This window comes from Mugil cephalus, chromosome 6, assembly GCF_022458985.1.
Source record: "Mugil cephalus isolate CIBA_MC_2020 chromosome 6, CIBA_Mcephalus_1.1, whole genome shotgun sequence".
NCBI lineage: Eukaryota > Metazoa > Chordata > Actinopteri > Mugiliformes > Mugilidae > Mugil > Mugil cephalus.
The window spans coordinates 11,633,146-11,656,601 of NC_061775.1; the positions used below are offsets into that span (position 1 = coordinate 11,633,146).

At 41.6% G+C, this 23,456-nt stretch overlaps 2 protein-coding genes across 2 annotated transcripts; one reads left to right on the plus strand and one right to left on the minus strand.

Annotated features, from left to right (window-relative positions):
- Positions 1-40: 40 nt before the first annotated feature.
- nme7 (NME/NM23 family member 7) lies at positions 41-14,982 on the plus strand. The gene is made up of 12 exons (XM_047587373.1): positions 41-190; positions 2,079-2,180; positions 2,509-2,675; positions 3,402-3,512; positions 4,132-4,182; positions 4,332-4,539; positions 4,652-4,757; positions 7,657-7,721; positions 8,346-8,414; positions 8,590-8,691; positions 14,168-14,275; positions 14,846-14,982. The coding sequence occupies exons 1-12, from the start codon at positions 188-190 to the stop codon at positions 14,876-14,878; spliced, it is 1,125 nt and encodes a 374-aa protein (XP_047443329.1). The 5' UTR covers positions 41-187; the 3' UTR covers positions 14,879-14,982.
- atp1b1a (ATPase Na+/K+ transporting subunit beta 1a) lies at positions 14,913-23,317 on the minus strand. The gene is made up of 6 exons (XM_047587375.1): positions 23,075-23,317; positions 18,868-18,996; positions 17,460-17,612; positions 17,045-17,229; positions 16,385-16,465; positions 14,913-16,271 (listed from the first exon to the last, which is right to left on the minus strand). The coding sequence occupies exons 1-6, from the start codon at positions 23,166-23,168 to the stop codon at positions 16,005-16,007; spliced, it is 909 nt and encodes a 302-aa protein (XP_047443331.1). The 5' UTR covers positions 23,169-23,317; the 3' UTR covers positions 14,913-16,004.
- Between the last annotated feature and the right edge of the window lie 139 nt (positions 23,318-23,456).

Below are 23,456 nucleotides of genomic sequence, written 5' to 3' on the forward strand. Positions count from 1 at the left end.
GAATGTCACTGATTGGGAGGTATTTGCAAAAGGTATTTGAACACAACTGTTGGATAACGTAAATACAAACCTCCCGTGAACGCACCTCTTCCCAGTTACTATAGAAACAAAGCTTAGCCCGGAAAAGCTAACGTTCGCTAGTTGACGACTGTGCTAGGTTATGAGGAATTAGTTAATTGGGTTAAAAATGGTAAGTTAAAGTTAACCTCTTCCATCTCAGGGATGCGGAAATAGTCTGTGGTAAAAAGGCAGAACTTCTGTTGGAGCTTAAATGAACCAAACTGATAGATGTTTGCTAAAGTGGGCATAGCAAACACGTGTTAGCATAACAGTTAACGCCAACACCAACGTTGTTAATTACATTAATCTGAACCACATGTTGTACGTTTTTGTTTTTTTTTTTTTGTTTTGTTTTTTTTTATAATCGCTTGAAGTCAGACAACATCTATAAAGAAATAACTAACTTCTAATCTCTACTGGTTGGACGCTGGTGAACTGTCAGCTAAAGCTATATCGAAGTTAATACTCGCCAATATAGTTAGTGACAGACATGTTAAACTATAATATTTCATACGTTTTTAATTATTTAATTTGTAATATCTGTGCCCGTGGTTTGCAGAAAGCATGTTGTGTGCCTATTATGTTTCGAGTTGTTTTAAAATGGTCGCCACAAACATCTGATTAAACTGGGATGCTAGCTCTCAGATTGTGAACGTACACACTAAAGATAGCAGCAGGTTTACACAGGGACAACATGTTGGTGGCCTCAAGCAAGACACTGAATCTGGGACACTGGTCTCAATATCCACAAGCTTTAATTTCCTGTGATAACGAGTTAAGATAAGTCCAAGTATAATACTTGACTTTTCACAGAATCTGCATATGTTTTATGGATAAGAAAAGAGTTATTGTTTATTTTCTTTGTCTGAGCCGTCAGGGTCGTGCAGCTTGTAGCCTTTTCAAGTTAACAATATGCAGGAGACAAGAAGGCACCTAGGTTACATTGTCTTTCACCAACACACACTCCCACTAGTGTCTAGGACAAAGGCTCCATTCACCTGACTTGACTGACTTAGTGTTGTGGGGGAAATAAACTGAGGCTCCTATGGTGACCGTCAGCATAGGAAGTGCTGGGAGCCACACGTTGCCCCTAGGAAACGGTGCTAACAAGTTACTATTTGTGTACGCTGCCTTTAATTGTTTTTGGTTGACAAGGTGAATTGATTAAGGTTAGCCATTGTTTAAATGTTGAAACTGCGGCAGTCCCTCCCACTTACTACCGCAAAGAGCAACTCGTAGTCATTACACAGCGTGTACCAATCCAGACTCAGAAAATATGGACAATATCGCTACCACAGTCAGTTATGGCACGAAACTTAGCTCTTAAAATAATAGGTTAGCTATTTATAGGTGCTTCGTAGTACCTTGAACTTACCTTAAAATCTACTTGGATTAGGTAATTCAACAGTGAATGACATATACGCCGATCAGGCATGACATTATAAACCACCTTCACCTAGAGTGTCATTGCTATGGGGTGGGGGTGCGTGGTCTGGTCTAGGTGGTGGCTACATGTCTATGCATCATCCACATGGATGCCAGGTCCAAGTTTGTATAAAAGGGCCAACATCATTTACTTCTCCTGCCGGTGGTCATAATATTGTGCCTGATCATTGTATTTTACTTATTATTGTTGTGTGTTTGAAAGTCGGATTTGAAAAGTCTGCACTACATTACGGTAACATAGCTTTAACAAGAGTAGACTTGGCTTGAGTTATTGGCAACTTAATGATGTTTAGTTTTAGTGCAGTATAATGTGATTGCAGAATTGGGCTCGACATGCACACGTGGAGAAGGACACGTACAAATGAGGGTTTTGTTTTTCTTATTTAAAGTCACCGTGAAATAATTCAATTCGGTGACAAGACCTTTTACAAATACATGTCACATGAATGTAGTAATACTGGTCGTTAAGGGATCTGCACCACGTCGTCAGGGGAGGTCACGATGTCCCTGTGACCTTTTGAAAGCTCAGTTTGAGTAATTCTGTGAATTGATCTGTGTCTTGACTTTTTCAGGAGGATCGTTACGCCTTTCTTGCTGAGTGGTATGACCCCACTGCAGCTCTCCTGCGGCGCTACCAGCTGTTCTACTACCCCAAAGATAGCTCAGTAGAAATGGTATGCATTTACTATCGCATTTAATATTCTTGTTTGCTTAATCTAGGCTATTTGTAATGGCATCCTGCAAATGATATATATATATATAATGTCAGGCCAGGCCTTAATTTAAATGCAGTATTAGAATATTTAAGATTTTTGTGGCCTAAACTAAAATGTGTTTTTGATGTCTGTCATGAAGATTAAATTTTAATACAGATTGTATCTTTTCATTGCTGACGCTCTATATTAGTACCTGTGGCATATTTGAAAAAAAAAAATCTATTTCTTATTGTAAATATCAGATTTATTTTTGATGAATTACCAATATGCTTGTTTTAATTTGCAGTTTGATGTAAAGAATCAGCGAATATTTTTGAGAAGGACCAAATATGGTGACATCCACCACGAGGACTTGTTTGTTGGGAATCGAGTGAATGTGTTCTCAAGGCAGCTAAATCTGATCGATTACGGGGACCAGTACACGGCAAACAAACTCGGCAGCAAAAAAGAGAGGTAGGATTGGTTAGGCTGTGCAGTGAGACTTTATTATTCTCTCCAGTTCATCTTGAAAGGTTCAAGGTCCATTATATGTAAGATAATGACATTTCAAACAATTTCTATAAGTGTCACTTGCTCTAGATAAAGATTTGCTGCAAAAGATTCAGGTAAAGGTGTAATTCTTTGACATGGTCTATATTTAAAGCATTAAAGGAAAGCCCTTCGATTTGTCTGTGTTATTGTTTATTAAATGCCCATTCTATGTTTTACTAAACTGACTGTGCTTCCACTCTGATTCTTAAAAATAGGTTCTGATACAATACTGATTAAAAATCTTTTTACATTTTTTTCTAATGAATTAAAAATCACATACTGAAATTCAAAATCACTTTATTGCTCTCATTCACAAAAGTAATCCAAAATTGTGTTCATCTCGATTCTACTTGCTTTAATTATTGTTGAGAAGTATAAAATCTGTGTTTGTTTGTTTTGTTTTGTTTAAATTTGCAAATATTGCACTGTCACTATAGCTTGTTGAGAATAGATTGATGGGAGCAAACACTTTTAATTTAAATCTCAGAGACCACCTGTACATTTCTGTGTCAGCCGATGGATATTATTTTAAATGCCAAAGTGTCTGTGTCAAGAGTTGGATCTGGATGAGTCACCTGGCTGTGATTGGCTGTGATTTCTGATGCTGTCTCTCACAGGTTTTTTGTTTCTTTGTTTTTTCTTACTCAGAACTCTTGCTTTGATAAAGCCAGATGCAATCACCAAGATTGGAGATGTCCTTGAGCTAATATATACGTCCAGCCTGATTGTGACCAAAGCCAAAATGACAAAGCTCACATGGTAAGGTCAAAACCTCTCTGTGTTAATAATAACAGTACAATCATATTGTGGTCATGTATCAGACAAACTGCTGTTAGAGAGGGAGACACCGGCTGTGTGGTGTCACTGTGCTTCTATAAACAGATGGAAGATCTTCTTTGTCACGGATACGAGGAACATATTGCATGCCAAGGAGCAAACTAGTCTGACATTTAATTATCTGTTAACTGTGTGATCAGGTTCTCAAAAAATGTATTAATCGTATTATCAAACTAATCATAGCCTTACAGAATAGTTACATGGCACTCATAAATAAACTGTTTAATATTTGCTGCAAACTTGGAGTTCAAAACTTCTTGTAATAATGTTTTATTCTTTTTTTTATGCTAAATGTTTTATATTACATTTCAAAACACATTTGATTGATTCATAAAATTCACTCATAAAACTGAGGTACACGACTTTTATGTCACTTTTATTGACCTCGTTGTAGAGCATTATCAGATAAGAAGCTGCAACTTATGTCTTTGTCTGTGCCTGTGTTTATGTCAGGAGTGTGGCACATAAAGTTAACTTTGAGATTGCAGGATCATTTGGCTACTGATTAACTCTTTGGTTTATGGTTTTTCTCACATCACAGGAGCCAAGCGGCAGACTTTTATGCCGAACATCAGTCAAAGCCTTTCTTCAAGTGAGTGCCCGTGTAAATGATTTGCCAGATTTGAGCAGAGAAGGTTTCTGATGGCCAGCTACTATTACCCTGATCCTAATGACACTGCGGTGACATTTGTTGCTTTTACATCAAATGATGCGTTACTCCAGCCTTGCTCCATTTTGCAGTAACCTGGTGCAGTTTCTGTCCTCGGGCCCTGTCGTTGCCATGGAGCTGATGGGCGATGAGGCCATGTCAATCTGGAGGAGACTCCTGGGCCCTGTAGACTCTGCTGTGGCGCGGAAGGAGGCGTCGCAGAGTGTCCGTGCCCAGTTTGGAACGGATGGCATCAAAAATGTTGGACATGGTTCCGATTCACTCGCTGCAGCAGCAAAAGTGCGAACGTCAAGCTAACCTCTTAACATTATTCTTCGTTCACATGAGGCCTTGACGCCCACGCTCCTCAGGATTATGCTCACTAAAGTGTTACTATTATTTGTTTTGTTAGGAGCTTGAATTTTTTTTCCCGTCTACAATTGGTCTGGGTCCCTCCAACACAGCTGTCTTTGCAGACTGCACGTGTTGCATCATCAAACCTCATGCCATATCAGAAGGTAAGGAGCACATGGCACATGTGTGCGTCTACTTTCTGTCTTTTGCACTCGGCCCCTTCCACCTATGTCTGTTGACGTGGTCGTGTCGCAAAGAGGCACCACGTGGTTACCAAATTTGACTGTGGGTTTTTCCAAATCCCTGCCCTGATCCCTGTTCATGGAGCATGCCACCAGAGCTCTGACCTGTGAAATGTGAAATTCCCTGGACAGAGCTGAAGTATGCACACACAATGTTATTGACTGAGGAAAGACCTGGGCTTGTTGTTCTGGACATTAAAGCCCAAGCGCTGGCCATTGTTTGAACGGAGTGCTTGTCCTCAATAGTCATTTGTTAAGTATCTGATTTGGACCTGACACTGGGGATCCTCATGTTTCTAGTGCCGGTCATAATTTTAGTTTGTTCAGTACATATTTATAGCCATATAGCGGCAACACTATATCTATTCTAATGAGCTGTGCTTTGTAATTAGCAAATGTTAGCTTCCTGCTGAACTAAACCCAGGATTCTCAACACTGCCAATGCTAGCACGTTAGCATGCTGACATTAGCAGTATAGCTCAATGCACAGCCTCACAGTTCCATTATTGTGGCTGTAGACTCTTATCTTGTTAAAAAACACTTATCTATGTAACATTTCGTGACCCACTCTCCTTTTCATCAATAAAAATGAGGGCTGGAACATTGTGACCTGAGACGACAATTTGTTTTGAAAATCCGTGAAGGAGAATCAAAAATCATATTTATTCTGTTCATCTGAAGTTGCTTTGTTCCCAGCGTCCAGCGCTGTCTCATGTAGGGACGTCTTGAGCTGTGAAACTAACAATAGACTAATGATGTCTGTATGACATGTTAGTGTGCCAGGACCCTGGTATGTTGCATGCTGCTCTTTCTGGCGTGACTTCCTACCACACCTAAATGGCACAGAGCCACCATTAATATTACCTCTGTCATGTTAAGATGTTGGCCGTGAGAACTGTCTATAAGAGAGGACTTGTCAAAAGCCGTAAACAAGCACAGGCATGCTTCATGTTCCTGCTGGGTATCGCTGTGCCAGTGTTATTGCAGTCGGTTGCATAAATACATTACCTCAAACATAAAGTATTCATATGGTAAGTGGACATTGACTGTCATTTATTCCGACACAGTGAAAACATGTAGCACTATATTTAGTCTGATAAATGTTCTCTCTCATGTTTTCCTATTATTATTTTGTTAAAAAAAAAAATGAGAGTGTTAAGTCTCTGAATTTGGTTTTCAGTTTGGTTGTGATGATCCGTGTCTGTGCAAAACGTAAATGTAAAATGAAACACGAAAGAACTGTAGAAAGCACTTCATTTTTTAATGCCTTTAGAGTGCCTTTATCCAAACATAACAACATTTCACACAAGTCTGTATCTGTGGAGGAGTTTGTCCGGCCATACAACGTCAAACCACAGAATTCTCTGTGTTCACTGAGGTCTGGCAGCTTAATAGGAATTTGCTGAAATAATACCACATACACTCTGCTGTTTACTGTATCAGTGACAGTTCTTTTGCTCACTAAGACAAGATATATTTCTTCTGATATTCCAGTTGTAAAGAGATGGGACGTGATTTGAAAACATTTTCAAGAGCTGCTTGATAAAATCAGTTCATGGGTACATTTAAAGGGAAGAAACTTTCAGCCGCCCTCTGAGGCAGCTCGTGCTATTATCTCTCCATAATTTGTTTACTGGTCTGATTTAAGTCAGCTGGATGTTCTTTCATTAGAAAGTGTACACATCTTCAGGTGAAGTGTTGTTTCAAGGTGGCCACCTTCGGACATGAGATGACATATTTAGCGTCAAAAATAGTAACTCGGTCTGAATGGCTCGTCCAGGCGACGCCAAACTGGTACGGTCAGTCACTTTTTAAAGACGAATATTATCAGAAAGCCCTGATTTCCCTGGGGGATCACTTGTTGGCCTAATGTATGTGACAACTATATAGACAAGACACAGCCAATCACAGTTTTGATAAAGGAAGTTGTAGCTGCAAATCCTCTCAGACATGACTGGAATAGAGAAGCTACTGTTGCCAGGCACCCAGAATAGGATCTCCTAGCAACAGCACCAGCTGCTTTTGGGAGCTGTGTTGAGTGTGCGCCTATCCGAGGCAGACTGCTGGCTGCTGTCTGGGGAGGGCACGGACGACTCAGGAGGTGGTTCCGTACCTAATACACATAACCGGACTGTGACTGAACAAGAGAGATATTCACACCGTCACACCCAATCCAAAATGAAAGTCACGATTGCACACTGCAGCGTTTAGAATAAATGGAAAAAGTGGTCTGTGTGACAAGTACACAGGCTACTTTTTTATCAGGATGTCAGACTGAGATTATGAGACTGGCGCCTTCGTTCAATTATGTGTCTGCAGCAGTCTGACCTTCACTGTCACTCCTGCACCTTGGTCACCGCAGCTGTAGCATTTTTGCAATAACGTATGGCCACAGTGACACGCAGTACAGCTCTGTATCTGGATTTCTAAGGGCTGACCGCGTGGACCAAAATAATGGCTCTTCTAATAGATAGGACATCTGTAAGACAATCTCACTGTACTTTGTCCAGAGGAGACACTAAGGTCATTGCAATGTAAGATAACATTGTTGTCTGGATTGGTGCATTACAATCACTTCGTAGAACATTCAGTTTTAATATTCTGTATATAAAAATAATATGATTTCCAGGCCACATATAATACATAAGAATGAAAATATTTTACCGCTTCCGAGTAATTGTGACCGCTATTGCACAGATTAATATATTTGGCTGACGTTCAAGAGTTTATAGTAGCACTAAACACGTTTCTTGTCAATCTGTGTACCGACAGAGGAAAGCTCATAAAATCTTGGTAATGAACAGATTCGATGTGTTCACAGGCCTGACTGGGAAGATCCTCAACTCCATATCTGCAGCTGGATTTGAAGTCTCAGCTCTTCAGATGGTAAACATTTGAAGAATAATTCTCCTTTCCTTGGGCCATAGTGTTGTCTCGTGGTCCCTGTGCATCATATTCTTTCACTGTGCTCATATACCGTATCATATTTTGGCTTTGCTTGTGTACTCATGTGAAACGTTCACAGTATCGGCTCTGATTCACCCGACCTCACAATTGAACTCGGTGTCACTCATGCAAACAGTGACCCCTCACGGTCCATTCATTTTGCCCCATCACATGTGACGCTGTGGGACATAAGTAAATCAATCAATGTTTCATCACCGTAGCCACATGCAGTGATGAGTGTGTCGTGCATTAATGAGATTAAAATAAATGTATATTAGCAATTCATACTGAGTCCTTGTTCCAGTGATGTGATAACGTGTCCCTCACGTTCCTGATGATTCAGTATTACATTCATTATTTTATGCAAATTCGAATATGTTTATTTTGTGATAAAGAAGTTCGCGTCTCGCTTCAATTTACATAAGCTAACTGAAGCATTTTCTTTTAGTTTTGTTCAGAATTTGTTATTGCGCCTCCTACTGTTTTTCCCTCATATTTAATTTCCTGGAGTGTGGTCTTGATATCGCATTTTGGATTCTCAGTTCTCATTTTGTTTTTTCCTAGTTCAATGTAGACCGGGCGAATGCAGAAGAATTCTATGAAGTCTACAAAGGTGTTGTTATAGAGTATCCAGTGAGTATAAACACTCCATTGTTGTGCCAACAAAGTGATATCATGCTTCACCGCTCTGTCAATTGCTACAGACAGGATCTAAGAAGATGTAGCAGATTATGTCAGTGGCCCAGTGTTTAGTAATTATACTTGTAGTAAAGAAAAGTTTTGAATGTACTCTACTCATGTCTTGCAGAGTATGGTGACAGAGCTGTGTTCTGGACCCTGCATGGTTTTAGAGATCCACGGCACCGACGCACCAAAGACCTTCAGGGAGTTCTGTGGTCCTGCTGATCCAGTGAGTATTTCCCGTCTCCTCGTTAGATACTTTTCATGGCAAAACAAGTGAAATGTGGTTTAGATGCAGTGGAAATCGATAAATCATCTGCGAATGATTATGCATCCATCAACCTTCTTTCGAATGGAGCTTATTAAATCCCTTTCTCATATGTGCACACACACCTAGCTTAAAGTGAAGCAGCGCTGCAGTAAATCCTACCGTTATGAAAGTTGTAAATGTTGCGTACGCAGCCAGGTGTTTCTAATGTTTTGACTTAAGTGATCATATTTTTCATATACTTAAAAATGTATGCAATTTCAGCTACTAAGTAAGTTTGGTATAAAAGCATTTTGTGGAGGCGGTTTAACCTACTACACTCGTTTTGTCTTACAAACTTGTAAGCATAGCCAAATCTTCTCAGCCTTGGTTTTATAATGTGGTCTGGAAAACATCTGTTGAGGAGTAATTAACTTTGGCAGCTGGAGGCCTGATTAATAGAAAAAAATGATCTCATGGTTTGGTTTGAACTCTGGTTCAGTAGTAGATGAAGATCAGATCAAAAATGATACACAACTGAATCTTACATAAACTTATTAGGAAATGTTTTTAACCCGTACTTTCTGTATGATGTACGTTTTGTGCCTGAGACGAGTAGATAAAAGAGTTGATGTGTTCGTGTGTTCCTGGGTACTGTTGAGGCAGAGCCACGGGTCTGTACCCGTGCGTGACATGAAACCTAATGATGAGACGCTGTGCTGGTAACCATAACAATGTGGGACGACACACCTGCACAGTTTCCCCTTCAAGCTCAGTAATTGTCCATGACTCAGCTTTAGAGATTCAGTGAAAAATATCTAATGCTGAGCTTGTTTTTCCCTCATATTTCCTTCTGTTGTAGATTGTTTTTTATCCAAATGTATTTACATCCTGTGATTAACCATCAGGGCTCTGCTCCACAGTCATAATGTGACTGATGCTGTGGCCACAGATCAGGAAAAGGGTTAGTTAATTAGCTAATGATTTCCAGGTCACATGATACTCCATCCCTGCTCACTGATGCCGAAATAATTAAGCCTTGGCAACCAGCATCACTTATTTTATCAGTTACCTTCTCCAAATCGGCCTCTGGTTGGGATCTTCACTAGCAACACTTAAAGGGCCAGTGTGCACAGATTACGTCATCTGTCATATTATCTCAGTGTCATTGGTAAATAATAACAGAAACACTGTAATGACAAGCTTTTACTACCAGAATACTGATGATACCCATTTGTAACAGCAACTATCTTCTTTCCCGGCACAGCAGTATTCACAGTGTTTGTTCGGTCGTTCTATATCTTTGGTATAAATTCCAGATGTTCGTGCTACTTCGAGCACATCGTTTCTTCAGCTGCTGCTGCCATTTCAACCTTTTTCCTCCCGTTCAGGCCTCTTTACCTCCTTGATTGCTTCAAACCTCATGACTAAATGGGAGGTCAAGCAGTTTCATCACTCCCTGACCTCAGACTCACCTTAGTCATCATCACTACTCCTACTCTTCGCTGGGACTCAGTGATTACATACATGAGAAAGTCCCAGCAGCACTGAGATCCCGGAGAATAGATGTTGCAAACTAGCGATAAGCCGGGGAGGTCAGCGATAGGACACGTGTGGCTTCATGTAGCCCTGTTCAGACAAAGTTCTTGTCAAATTCAATGTGTGTGTGTGTGTGTGTGTGTGTGTGTGTGTGTGTGTGTGTGTGTGTGTGTGTGTGTGTGTGTGTACAGACATTCCAGACATCATTATCAGACTGACGGATTGGACTGCACAAATACTGTAACCCCAGACAACACAAAGAGGTCAGAATGTCCATTAATAGGTAAAGGTCAGTGGTTTGGGGTAAGAATAGGCTACTGATTGATTCTAGCTGATTAATCTCTAAACAACACAGGTCCAGTGTGAATAAACACATGACAGCTGACCAGAAGATCAATTTAATTCCAGAGCCTCCTTATAGGAGAAAACAAAAACATATATACTGTATAATATGTACATAAAAATATATGGTGCGAGAAATGTAACGCCTTTACACTTTAATCAGACGCCAAAGATCATACACTAAAGAGCCCTCGTAAATTCACACCTCCACACCCTTAACTGCTTCACACTGCACTCACTCAGTCATCAGATTGTGGTCTGTCTTGTGATGTGTCCTGATACCAGAGCGGACGGACACAACGGACCTCTGTCAGCCAGTCCCGACCCGGTCGGCGCTCTCTTCCACGGCACATTATTTTCCTAAAAATACACACTCCCCCTTTAATTCAGCAATGCAATAACACTGCACAACGGCAGTGCATTTTGGTCACACACGTGTTGTTTTCTTCGGTGGATTATAACAGTGTTAGAGGTGACTACTTAGGCCTGTACATTCCTGTTGCGCAAGCCGAGATACTCGCCCTGCATCATACTGGTGTCACACTACATCGATTTTTTTTTGCCCACGATGCGTTTGAGGAAAAGGGGATCAGGTTTCTGGCGTCCAGGGTTCTAAATTTAACGTATTTGCTCTAGAGCTAACTCACTGATACGAACTGTTTCTGCATATCTTCGTGGTTCCTTTTTCGTGTTCGACTTGTTTTTGACTTTTGTGTTCACACGGTACATTTTCGCTTTACCTGTTTAGTCAGTGCACGAGAGGAAAATAAAAGAGCCCCTTCAGGTCTAGTAGGCAGCGGTAACAGACTCATTTAAAGTATAAAGCAAGAGAACTGAGGAATAGACTCCAAAAGGCAGACAACAAAAATAATATGTTAAATCAGTGCGTTGAACTCATTCTAGTTAATGGGCAAAGCTTTATTTTTAAACAGTGTTTCCCTTCGTTTTAGTGCAGAGACATTCGAGTACATTATGAAAATGTTCACATTTAATGAACTGTCCTTTTACAAAACATTGTTGTCTGCTGTTTAGTTCTATGTCTCAGTGTTGTGTTGTATCAGCAAGTCAGAATAGGCGTCAGTTTCATTAAAAATTGTCTGTGTAATTTCCACACTTTGCAAATTTGAATTTGCCATCCAGATAGGAGGCTCTGGGGGGGTTGACACCCCTGTGTTAAATTGTCTGAGTAGTATCTGAAACCCCGCCGTTCACTTTTTTATAGTCCGTGCAAATACACTGCATGTACTTCTTACAGGTTTACAAGCACCGTCCGATTATTATTGGATAGTCAGAACCGGACACAGTGGCAGCGCTCGTGCATTGGTTCATAGTCTCACTCGTGTCAGCAGGGTGGGACAGTCAGCAGTGCGTGAAGGATCAGACATTTCTGGACAGTCACATGACAACCAGCTCCTACTGCTCCGGCCGTTGCTTTTGACAAAGCTTTCAGTCATTAAGTGACCATCGCTCAGAAACACCGTGGGGCTCCTCAAAATCAAATTAAAGGCTGACAGCAGGTTACTCATATCTATCTAATGCAATTACAGAGAGCAATGCTTTGTAAAGAATTCTTTCATCACACAGTAAATATGCTCCTGCTTTACCGTCATTTCCTTTAGTTGTACGTGGTCTGGGACATAGAAACGCGCTGGATGTTGTACTTTGTTTTCTACAGACAACATGCAGACACATGTCATTCTGCTATCAGTGAACCTCCATGTTAGCGGTTCCGTTACGCCTTGTTTATCTTCTTCCAACTGAATCTGATTACAGCACATTTAAACCGGTTAGCTAGACACATGCTCTTGAACACAATTTAGATTTTAGCCCAAAAAAACAACCTCCTGTGATATTGGTCAGCATCACAACTGTAAATAACACACTCCGTTCATAATTACATAAAAACAATGGTTTGCAGTGGTAGACGGATAGAGGAGAACGAAGCCATGATCGTGCTAGCTACTTTGTGAGGCCGTAGGCACCGTCGTTCTTGGAGCCGAAAGCTAACGGCGTCCTACCACGCGTCTACAAGTGAACACAACACATTTAGCCACACACGTAGTTTACCTACCTTGACACTCACCTGATCACAAACTAAAGTATTCGACAAACTCAAATTTTGATGACGCTTCAGGAAAAGTCTGATGATCACCAAACTGAACTAGGCTGTTCTTCTGAAGATCATGAATGTGTGTGTGCCGGTGTTCACAGCCACGCAGGCTTTAATTCCTAATGAGATCAAGTTGGTAGGCAAATCATGTTTTTCATTTAGTCACAACTAATCCTCCTGTAAACACGCTTTGTTGTTGCACTTCTTGCTTCTCTTTAAATCTGGTACTGAATAATATGTGCTGGCACTGTCCAAGTACTGACACGCTACCGCAGTAGTGAGTTTTTAAAATGATTTTAACCCTTAAACAACATTGCTTTGATTAAATATGAAGCTACACCGTTGTTCAGATTGGTACGTTTGACAAAAATAACACTTAGCCTGAGGAAGAAAACGGGCGGTTTTGCTTTAACTGGAATTACAATTAATCAAATGTTAGATAACAGTTTAACTAATCAAATGTTTAAAGTGGAAAGCAAACTTCCAAAGGAGCTGGTGTATTTAAGCCCAGAGTTCACAGGTGTGCGGGACAATTGTTTGAAGTTGTTATCAAATGTTTTATTTTAAAAAACAATGCGCGGCTTTGACACAAGCGCCAGCTTGATTTATGACCTTGAAACCTGTTCCTGCCTTTTGTGTTGACTCTCATAAACCACTGGAGGATAAAGAAGTCGTCAGAGGAAACGGTTTCCTGCTGGAGAGTGGGATTCTTTACGGCAGAACTGTGAGATGAAACAAACCTATTTGTCCTTCTTTGATCCTATTATCGCATCACGTGGTTCTCCCACCGTGCCAAATATTATTCTTTGTGCCGCTTCAGACTTAATAGTCTCGGTGAATTAATTATTCACATGTTGCCCCTCCCCTGATGGCAGACCCAGTGGGAGGGCTCCATTTCCTGGAGGCATGGAGGTCAAGCCAGCCCAGCTATGTCCTTGGGAGTGTCTGATGGTGAAAGGATAAAGACAGGGCTCAAGATGAATGCGCTGTCTGGAAAACAGAGCCTGTGGGCAGTGAGCTTAAGAGCTGCGTTAAATAAACTGTTGGATAAAATGTGTCCACAGCTCATTTGTGGTGTCAAATGTTGAGAAAAAGGTGAGGCGGTCGTATTTGATTTGATTGAGAATAGTGGTGGTGGAAAAACAGCCTGAACCTGGCGACACGATCATGACGATGTAAAGGGGAAAGGAGCTGGTAGTAATGTTTATCTCCCCGTACAGTCAGGGAAAACTTTGCTGAGGGTTACTTTTATCACTTCCTCTACTGGATCACATGTTCAGTAGCTGAGTAATCACTCTGCCTTACTAACATGCAACAGTACAGGATGTTCCGCATCAAACCTCGGCTGTGTTATCCAGACGTTTGGACGGGAACCATGTTACATCACCGCCTTTTGTTCGACCTTATTTAATGCTGCGGTTAGCTGCTAATAAGATCAGTCACAACCAAGATGTTTTCCTCCGACAGGAAATTGCCAGGCATCTTCGTCCAGCCACTCTGCGTGCGCTTTACGGGAAAGACAAAGTGAAAAACGCCGTCCACTGCACAGACCTCCCTGAAGACGGCGTTCTGGAGGTGGGTGGCACGTGCACCTTCGTCCACACCGTTTCATCTGCGTAGCTCCAACATGTAGGACTTCCCTCTGACTTTCTCCCCAAGCATAAATAACCACCCCAAGAACAAAGCCCCCCTCGACTCTGTGAAACCGCGTCCTTACACCAGTCCCATGACTCGGGTCCGTGGGCCGGAGCAGCCTTAGATCACACTGGTTTTGAGGAGAATAAGAATGGCAGAGGAATTTGAAACAAAACCATTGTTTTGCAAGGAGTGGGTCTGACCAATCGGGCGTCATTGTTCAGGAAAACTCCTGATCTGTAGCCTGGACAAACGCCTCCTTGTTAAACATTAGCCTGTGACTGACTGAACTGCCACCCCCTCCCCTCCTCCCCCAGACGGGAACATAGTGGCCAAGAAAGCGATTGTTCAGAAAATTTACTGTGTGAAACTTTTGACAGTGTCATGATTCTGATATCAAACAGGGGACCTGGCTGACACTTGATATTAAGCATTAATTTCTGCAGATATAACATTAACATTCTTAAATTCTGCAGACATAACACTTTTTTTTTTCCATTTCTTTTTCAGGTGCAGTATTTCTTCAAGATTTTGGATGGATGACTTAGAAAACAGATTTCACTCCAGAGTCACAGACTTGACAGTTGTCTCATTTTTCTGTTTATTGTTTCAGCCTTTTGCAGATTAAATAAAGTGACAAGAGCAGACTCCTGACAAGTGTTTTGATCTTCAACATTGAATTAAGTATTTTCACACCAACTAAACATCTTATTACATGGGATACTGCATTGCCTCTGATATTCTTTAACTTTTTGACCAGCCACTTTGGTATTGGATTCATACATTACGCTTTGAAAAAAAATGTACAACTGCATAAATATAAAATTCTTCCACCATGAAAATGGCAAAAACATTCAATAGTAAGTTGCATCACGTCACGTGATGTCTCCAGCAAAACAGATTTCAAAGCACTGAGTTGCCACTGTTTACGTGGAGGTGACAGTCTTCTAGGCTGGACCCACAAAGCTCTACACTATGAACTAAGAATGAACCGATGTAGGAGTATCAAACAGAAATGTCATCAAATCATATCTAACAGCTAAGGTGAACAAATTGTGTACAAATGTATCCTTCCACAGCCAACTTGAACAACTTGGATAAAGAAACACACACAAAGAAAGAGTCCATGGAGCACAGTCATTTACTCAAACATGGGCCTTAAAGGTTCAGAGTACCATGCTAGTATTTCAGTTAGTCAGAGCACATTGACACACTCCACACACTCACATAAACACGCCTGCACACAGACACGCACACACCTTGGACCACTAAAGCTGACATAAGACAAAAGAGATTACAACAGGACTGGACTACAGCACTGGACACACCAATAATCTATAGAAACCACGTGAGGATGAAATACGTTGGGGACAGAAACACAACTCGCTACACACCAGTAGAGGAATTGAAGTTTTACAGTAATAGATGAACACATCCCATGGCTCAAGGAATATTTTCATTTACAGTAGAATAAATATTTGCTATTGCTACTCTTGTATTTTACATTCTAACCCTTGACAAACACAGAAAAGCTAGTGTAAAGCACACGGATTAAGTGTAGGTCCTGTATAATATGAATGTTCAAAGACTAGTGGTGTTTTATCTGAACTCTTGTAATCTCTCTACATTTTGTGTGTTATCAAAATGAGAGTGCTCATCATGGCTGAGGTCACGACTTTATTGTGAACTTAATGTCAAAACGTCCTTGATAGCGGTCTTTCTCACTGTAGTCGATGTTTGCTCCGTATACTTTGCACTCGATGCGGATCTCCTCCTCTAAGGTGATGTTGTGGAACTGAATGGCCACCAGAGGCTGCAGGTACTGGGGGTGCAGCAGTTTGCCGTAGTACGGGTAGTACTGGAGGGGGAAGCCTTGGTGGATTTGATTGATACCATAGTACTTGATCTCTCCAAGCTTGCCTTCATCCTCTTCTCTCTGAAAGAAAAAAAAAAAAACGACCGTTTTAAAGCGTTGACGCCGCAGACAAATCTCCAGCCTCGTCATGTGCGTCTACTACTCGTGGCCGGGTGCCGTCACGTCACACATACCTTGTTTTTGCAGAAAATAGGGATCAGGTTGGTGAGTGGTTTTGATTGCAGACCTTCTGGGAGTGACGTGTTTGTAGGAGGCTAAAAAAAAAAACAAAAAGAGATAGTAGTTGAGCAACAGGAACAACAGAACTGGGTTACACACGCTGCAAACTACCTGCAGCTTTGAACACTTTGACTTGGTTCATCTTTAGACATAACAGCACGGTTACTTTTTTGCAGTAGCTTAAATACTAAATGTAGAACAGATTTTCCATTGCTCTCTTGGAACAATGTTGGACTCGCAGGGAAAGTACTGTATCAATCCTCTTTCAATTTTAATTTCACACATTCTTCAAAATTAATTTTTATTACACTATGGTTCTTTTTATTTAAAAAAAAATCTACCACTGCCACTTCTGCAAGTAGTGACTAATGGCCTCTAGCATATGAAACACACGTTTCACATATATTATGGGTAAATACCTGGAATTCGTCTTTAAAGAAATGAAGCATGTTCAGAGAGAATGTCGCTGATAAGCAATGTAGTTTGTGAAACACACATGTTGCACTCCCAGTTTTCATCACATTCCTTTTAAACTTAAGTGTTTTTATGTATTTTCTCTCACAGTCTGATTTGACACGTTGTGGTTATGATGCAGTAGTGTGCAGCACACCTACCCTTGGTTTGAAGTTGACGATCCTGTTGAGCTTGACAATGATACATGGCTTCCCTTCCTTGAAGCCGAAAGTGTCATCAGACAACCCTGAGCAGCTCCCGAGCCATTTTCTATCAAAGCGACAAGCTTTCCTCTTTTCTTTATCAGTTTCCAAAGAGCCGCGATCCTTGTACGGCTGAGGAGAATCTATAAGTGGTACAACCGGACACATTAGACCTGGCGTCATAGGTGAATAACATTTGCTTTCTTTACTACATTAATACTACAAGTATTTGCATGTGTTTCTTAGGAGAATTTAACGATAGTAGATCTAAATAAATAATTAGGATTGACAAATCTTGATTGACAGTTGTTACATACCCATCAGGGACCAGCCAGAGAGTATGACAGTCCCTGTATGATTGGCTTATACTTGCCTCCACAGTCCTCAAAAGTGTCACCAGTCTGGTTGCCGATGTCATATTTAGCAAGGAACTTCTTCATGCTTTCGGTGTACTTCTCATATGATGCAGAGTCAGACATTTTGAAAGAAATTTCAGACTTCTCTGAGCGGGGAGTGTGTGATAGACCTGAAAAACAACACATTGTTTTTCTTAAAACACATGTCAAGTGCTAAATGAAAACACGCTATGAAACGGCTTTTAATTTGAAAACAGTGACGCCACACATGCCATGCAACCTATTGTGTTTCTTGTCTATTATCTTAGGACAATGTTGGGTCTTGGGGATTTCCTCTGTGGGTCTCTGTCAGCCCTTACAGCAGTAATTTTCCACAGACTTTGTGCACAAGGCTTCAGCGAGGCGTGGCATGAGTAGAATGAAATGAATAAAACGAGAGGAATATGACATTCATGAACTTTTTCCCAACCTCTGTTGGGTCTGTTTAATTGTTGCTGTGGTTATGGGCAAGATTCAAGTTGTTGGTGCAACAACGATAGAGAGAAGTAACATTAGAATTTCGGTAGAGGCTTGTGAAAGTTCACCAATCCCCTGCCCCCACCCATCTACTCTCACGTGTGTCTCTCTCACAATGGAAACTTTTAGCCCCAGAGTGGGAGGCGGCTCAGCTCTGAGAAAAAAAAAAAAAGAAAAAAAGAAAAAAACTACTCTCTGCTTCCTTGATTATGCCACTGCTGGAAACTCGTGTCAGCTCAAAGCCCTTCCACACAAACTGTTCCTCTGCCGGTTTCATCTTTGACTGTCAATAGTCATAGACAGAACGATAGGCTCGTGAGGCCAGCCATCTACAACGGCTGCTAAAAATACCGCCAATGCTAGAGCATGTGCTGTGCAAACAAGTACTGGCACAAGCAGACTAGGCTGGGCACTTAAAAGTCTGCCTCTAAGCTTGTAGGAAACTTTGAAAGGCCTGTAGTGTGCCTGCAGTGGGGTTTGATGACGCTCGGTGCGTTCTCACAAGATTACAGATTAGAATTTTTCTCCACAAAAAAATAACAAGCTTAGGGGTATCTTAGTCCTGTAAAAACTACTTTTTTTCTCCCCCCAGCGCATTGATCTACAAATTCTTGCCACACGTATGTGTAAACATGACAGCTGTAAAGCACAATCATAGCACACATGAATCGCTTTAGTTCCCCAGTAGCCTGAGGGGGGAAACATTGACTGGCTGCGAGGAGTGAAGGACAAAATGGCTGAACCTATTTAAGGTCAGAATGACTCCTGATAGAGTAGCTGCTTAAAGGCACACCCCAGCAGTCACTTCAACCACACCGCACATACCAACACAGAGAATAAGCCCCAGACATTTCTGATCGGTGCCACAGCACATCGCTGAAACAACCACGGGCAGAAAGATATATTTACCTGGTGGAGCCACTCTGTCCTGATAGGTGGGTTTATAGTCACTTAACGTCAGCAGCATTGCCTGAATGGTCCCGATGAAAATCCCAGCCAAGCATCCATAGAATATCACGTAGAACAAGAAGATTTTAACTGTAGGGGGGGAAATACCTTCGATTAATGATGTGAAACAAGCAGAACAGCCCATTAATATGTGATCACACAAACAGTTTCAGATTTTAGCTACTCAAATGCAACTGCATTTGCTGCTTTTCTGTCATCTTTGGGTTCTGACAAGCTGGTCTACAGACTTCCTCTCTGACGTTTTGGGAAAACACAAAAACTTTTCACATTTCACAGGTCGTGCAAATCAGCGCTTAGCAGACTTTTGGTAGCTTAACTTTATGTAGCAGAGTCAGTGTTAAAAGAACGCCTTCTTTTAACTGGAGGTTCAGTATATTTCTTGAAATGACGTGACCGTGCCAACTCATGTGAGAATTATGTCTTATAATTTATCTAGAAACACAAAACAGCTGTTTGCCAAACCCTGCAGGAGATGAGAAAAAGTATTTCAATGTTGCTCCGCAAAGTATTGCCACTCAGTGTGTTGCCTTTATTTTCTCATCATGAAAGTTGTTACAGAGCCACAGTGGGGGGGTGGGGGGTTCCCCCAGTTAATTTAAATTTTACCCCAATTATACAAAGGCGGGAGGGCTGCACTTCCAGTGCAACAGGATGAGTCACTAGTCATTCCTGTTCCAGCTCCAGCAGACCCTCCCCCACCGTGTCACTTCCAACAACTTAACTGAACAAAAAGCCCTTTATTCATTTAGTCTTAGACAGAAACTTGTCATTGGTATTTCTAGGTTGCTCAGTTAAATTTGCCCAGGAAGACTTACATGAATACTTAAAGTCTGAGTGTGTTGCATGGTAGTCAGAAACCTTTAGTTTGAATGTTTTTGCTTTAGTTTGTATCCAGCTAAGCAATGCTGTATTTATACCACTCTGGAGATGTATTTGTGGCCATACATCTGAAAATCTACACGAATTATCAGCGTAGGTTAAAATAAAGAGTGAGTGAGTGCCAAAAATTAAGAGAGAGTTATAATTTTGATCATGCGCAGTAAAGTTGTGTGAAATCAGAAAAGCCCATCAACACAAAAAACATTCAATATGTCAAGATATAATTTGAATTCAAGTCCAGGTGAAGATTGTGAAATCAAGGAAAAGGCTTAGCTCAGAACACTAGCCCATCATTTTTCCGGTCTAATTGTGTTTTTGACTATTTTTGTATCTCTTTTAGAGTCATGCTGTTTTGGGTTCAGTTGTGAAACACAAGACAACTGGAACATTGTTGCCTTTGCTCATATCTTCCTCGTTGTTGCTGTGGCACCTTAAATTTCTGCTGCCAGGGACATGTCCAAATCAGCCACAGATAAACCGGTTTGCCGAGTTGATAACAAGTTCAAACCCACAATTGTATCTCCAACCGTAGAGCTCAACCAGCGGGCCCTAGCCTCACAGCGCAGGGCCTCCTGGTTGAGCTCTACGGTTAGGCCCAGCAGTGAGTCTCCTCTCAGGGAGGAGACTCCAATTATTACCCCAATTATACAGGAGACTCACTGCTGGGCCTAACTTAACAATGTGTGTAGGTCAATATTGTTAAGGCAACTAAAGGACACTAAAATCATCAAGGTATGCAATAAATACCATTATCTTTTCATTTATGCAGATTCCCTATTCATGTGACCATTACTGGCAGCATGCTTGTAAGGGACAGACACTACAGCTACAGCGACACCCAGCAAAAGCAAGGAAATGTTCTGCACTCTCTAAACATGTATTAAAGACATACTTTGGAGACAGACGGCCTTTACTGTGGGCTTTCATATGTTCCAACAGGGTACAAATTTCCACAGCACCTGCTACTAAAGTAAATGTCTAGTGATGAGCTGTTATGATCCTGTTGGGATGCACCTGTTCGAAAGACGAATCAGGCACAGACACCCGTGTAGGATTACAAAGATGTGCAGTGATTTTTTTTTTTTTTCGAGTATACCATCTCAGGAACAAAATGTTGCAGCCAGCACCTGTTGCAAGGGTTAGTTGCATTTGCAAAACAAATGTTTTTTTTTTGTTTCTCCATGTGTACACAGGTGAAATTCATGCGTCTCAGACTATGAGAGCTGAAGAGCAGAGCTTCGCTTATTAGACCGTAGACTGTTTCATTAACCATTTCTACATGGTTACAATCAGAATGAGACCTCTGTTGGCACCTGAGCATGTTAATAACCTGTATATGAGTTTCGTCGGAGTTCAGATGAGTGAGTAAGTACAAAACATCATTTACAGCCTTGAAACAGCCCTGGAAGGCCAGAAATGTAAACAGCACAGAGTGTCCTGGAGGCGGTGAAAGGCAGTTTGAATGGAGGAGCAGCACCTCCCCCACCAGACTGCTGCAGCGTGTTGAGTAGGGACGGTCCCCACAGTCACACCACGCCACACTGGTGTCTGTCTTTGCTTTCAGTGGCGTGTTTTTTTAGTCGGGAGCTTTTTTTTGCGTAAAATGTAGAGCCCTACGTCGGAGACAAAATGAGCGCCACCTCCCCGACACCGTCACTACCCATTTCCTGTCTTTCACGAGCCGCAAAACTACACGAAGTCGAAATAGCTGGAAACACGGTGACACACAACAATGAACCGATTCCCCCTTTTCCCGTCTGCCGCTTTGAAGTTTCAACAACTCAAGGACACTGACGTACCTGTTGCTTTTAGAGCACTGACTTTTAGCTAGTGCGACATCACTGTCCCTCACAGCGAAGGACAGAGGGACGCCTTTTTTAGATGCTCACTGCCCGGTAACATGACAAACGATAACATGACATGAGGTTATTTCAACTACCGACTTGAAAGTAGCTTCTCTTTGAGTTCGCCATTAACCTCCACGCGCCCGTCTACGTCTTTATTAATTCCCTGTGATTTCATAGCCAATTAATTAAGTCCGTCCCTGTATTTAAAAAACATTAATTTCCACCTTTTCATTTGATAAATTAACCCTAAACTGGCTAAGAAGACACGCCGACCACCCCTCCGTTGCTTTCGGGAGGGGTGTAGGGGGGTAAATAAATTAAGAAATATATAACCGGGATACGGAGGTGGGGGGGGGCGACAGAGACTAGAGACATGTGAGTCGTGATCTGCTCCACCACAGCAGTGTCTGGCCAAACCCCGGTTCCTGGGAGGAATGGTGGTAAGACGACAAGGGGGAAAAAAACGCATTTTCTAATTTGTAAAACGGTTTATCGAGCTTAATGAGTGCACTGTAATGGTTGGTAGTGATCCTATCAAACCAACAACCACTGCTGGCCGTGTTCAGAGAGCACTCCCTCGTCTTAAAGTAGTGAAAGCTGTGCTAAAACGCTTAGAGCTGGATCCATTAATCTTGGGTTTGAGTGAAAGGGGGAGAAGCATAAGCAGGCCTGTATAAAGGAGATTAGCTGCTTATTACTGGTGGGAATGAAATGCCCTCTGTGTTTCCTCCTCGACTCTCCATCAGTAGGCTCGAATAAATAAAAAATAATAATAAAAAAATAAAAACTATAGAGGGGCACAACAACCTAACGCAACTTTCACCATATGGTTTGATGAGAGGTCCTGGCCCAGCTGAGACTGTCCTTCAAGATGACCTTTTCATAAAGGGCAATTATTAATGAATGCCCTCATATGGGCAACGCCTCGCTAATCATTACCTATAACCATGTATTACACATAAAACTACACTTGAATCTGAGCACAATCATGGGAGCTAAGGTTAAGCAGCCAAAGCAAACATGCATGCGTGTGTCAATCGTGTTATTCGCATAATTAATTCTCCCCCTTTTTTTTTCTAACTTCATTCGACCTGTAGCATGTCTACTTTGTAAACTCTGCTCTGAGGAAGTCAGCTTAAAGCTTCATCGGTGAGTTTATAGTGATTTAAAAGACCCAACTCCTTCACGCGGACTCCATTGAAAAAACGGAGTCACGACACAGCAGTGAGCTCTAACAGGTGCTGTCTGCCTGTCTGTTCTGTCAGGAAATGGAGGATAGAAAAACAAAAAAAAAAAAGAAAAACACACACGCACACACACACGACTGTTTCCACTCGTCTTCAGCCGGTCGTAAAACATGCCCTCTAATAACCAGTAGCCAGCTCGTTATATCCTGCTAATGAAAGTAAATGAGTACTTACACCAACTGCCTCCTGTTCGTCCTAGAATCTCCTTCTTCTCTGAATTCCACACAAAACTCCTCCACCCGCCGTCGCTGTCTTTATTTGCCGACATATTAACTCCCCGGTAATGTTCCCTCTCTATATATATATATATTTATCTCTTCTTTTTTTTTCCTGTTTCTCTGATTTAGCGGCTGGGTCTGTTTCAGCTGAGACTGTGAACTGTCCCTCGCAGGAAACACGAAAGGACTGTTTCGTAGTCGTCTTGGCCAATTGTACCACACACAATTTATCTCTCAGGGAAACCGACTCCGCCCGCGAACTCCCTAATAAGTTACCCACGACGAGGGAGGGCTGAGTCTAGCAAATCACAATCTTCCTCTGCCTTTTGCGTAACAGA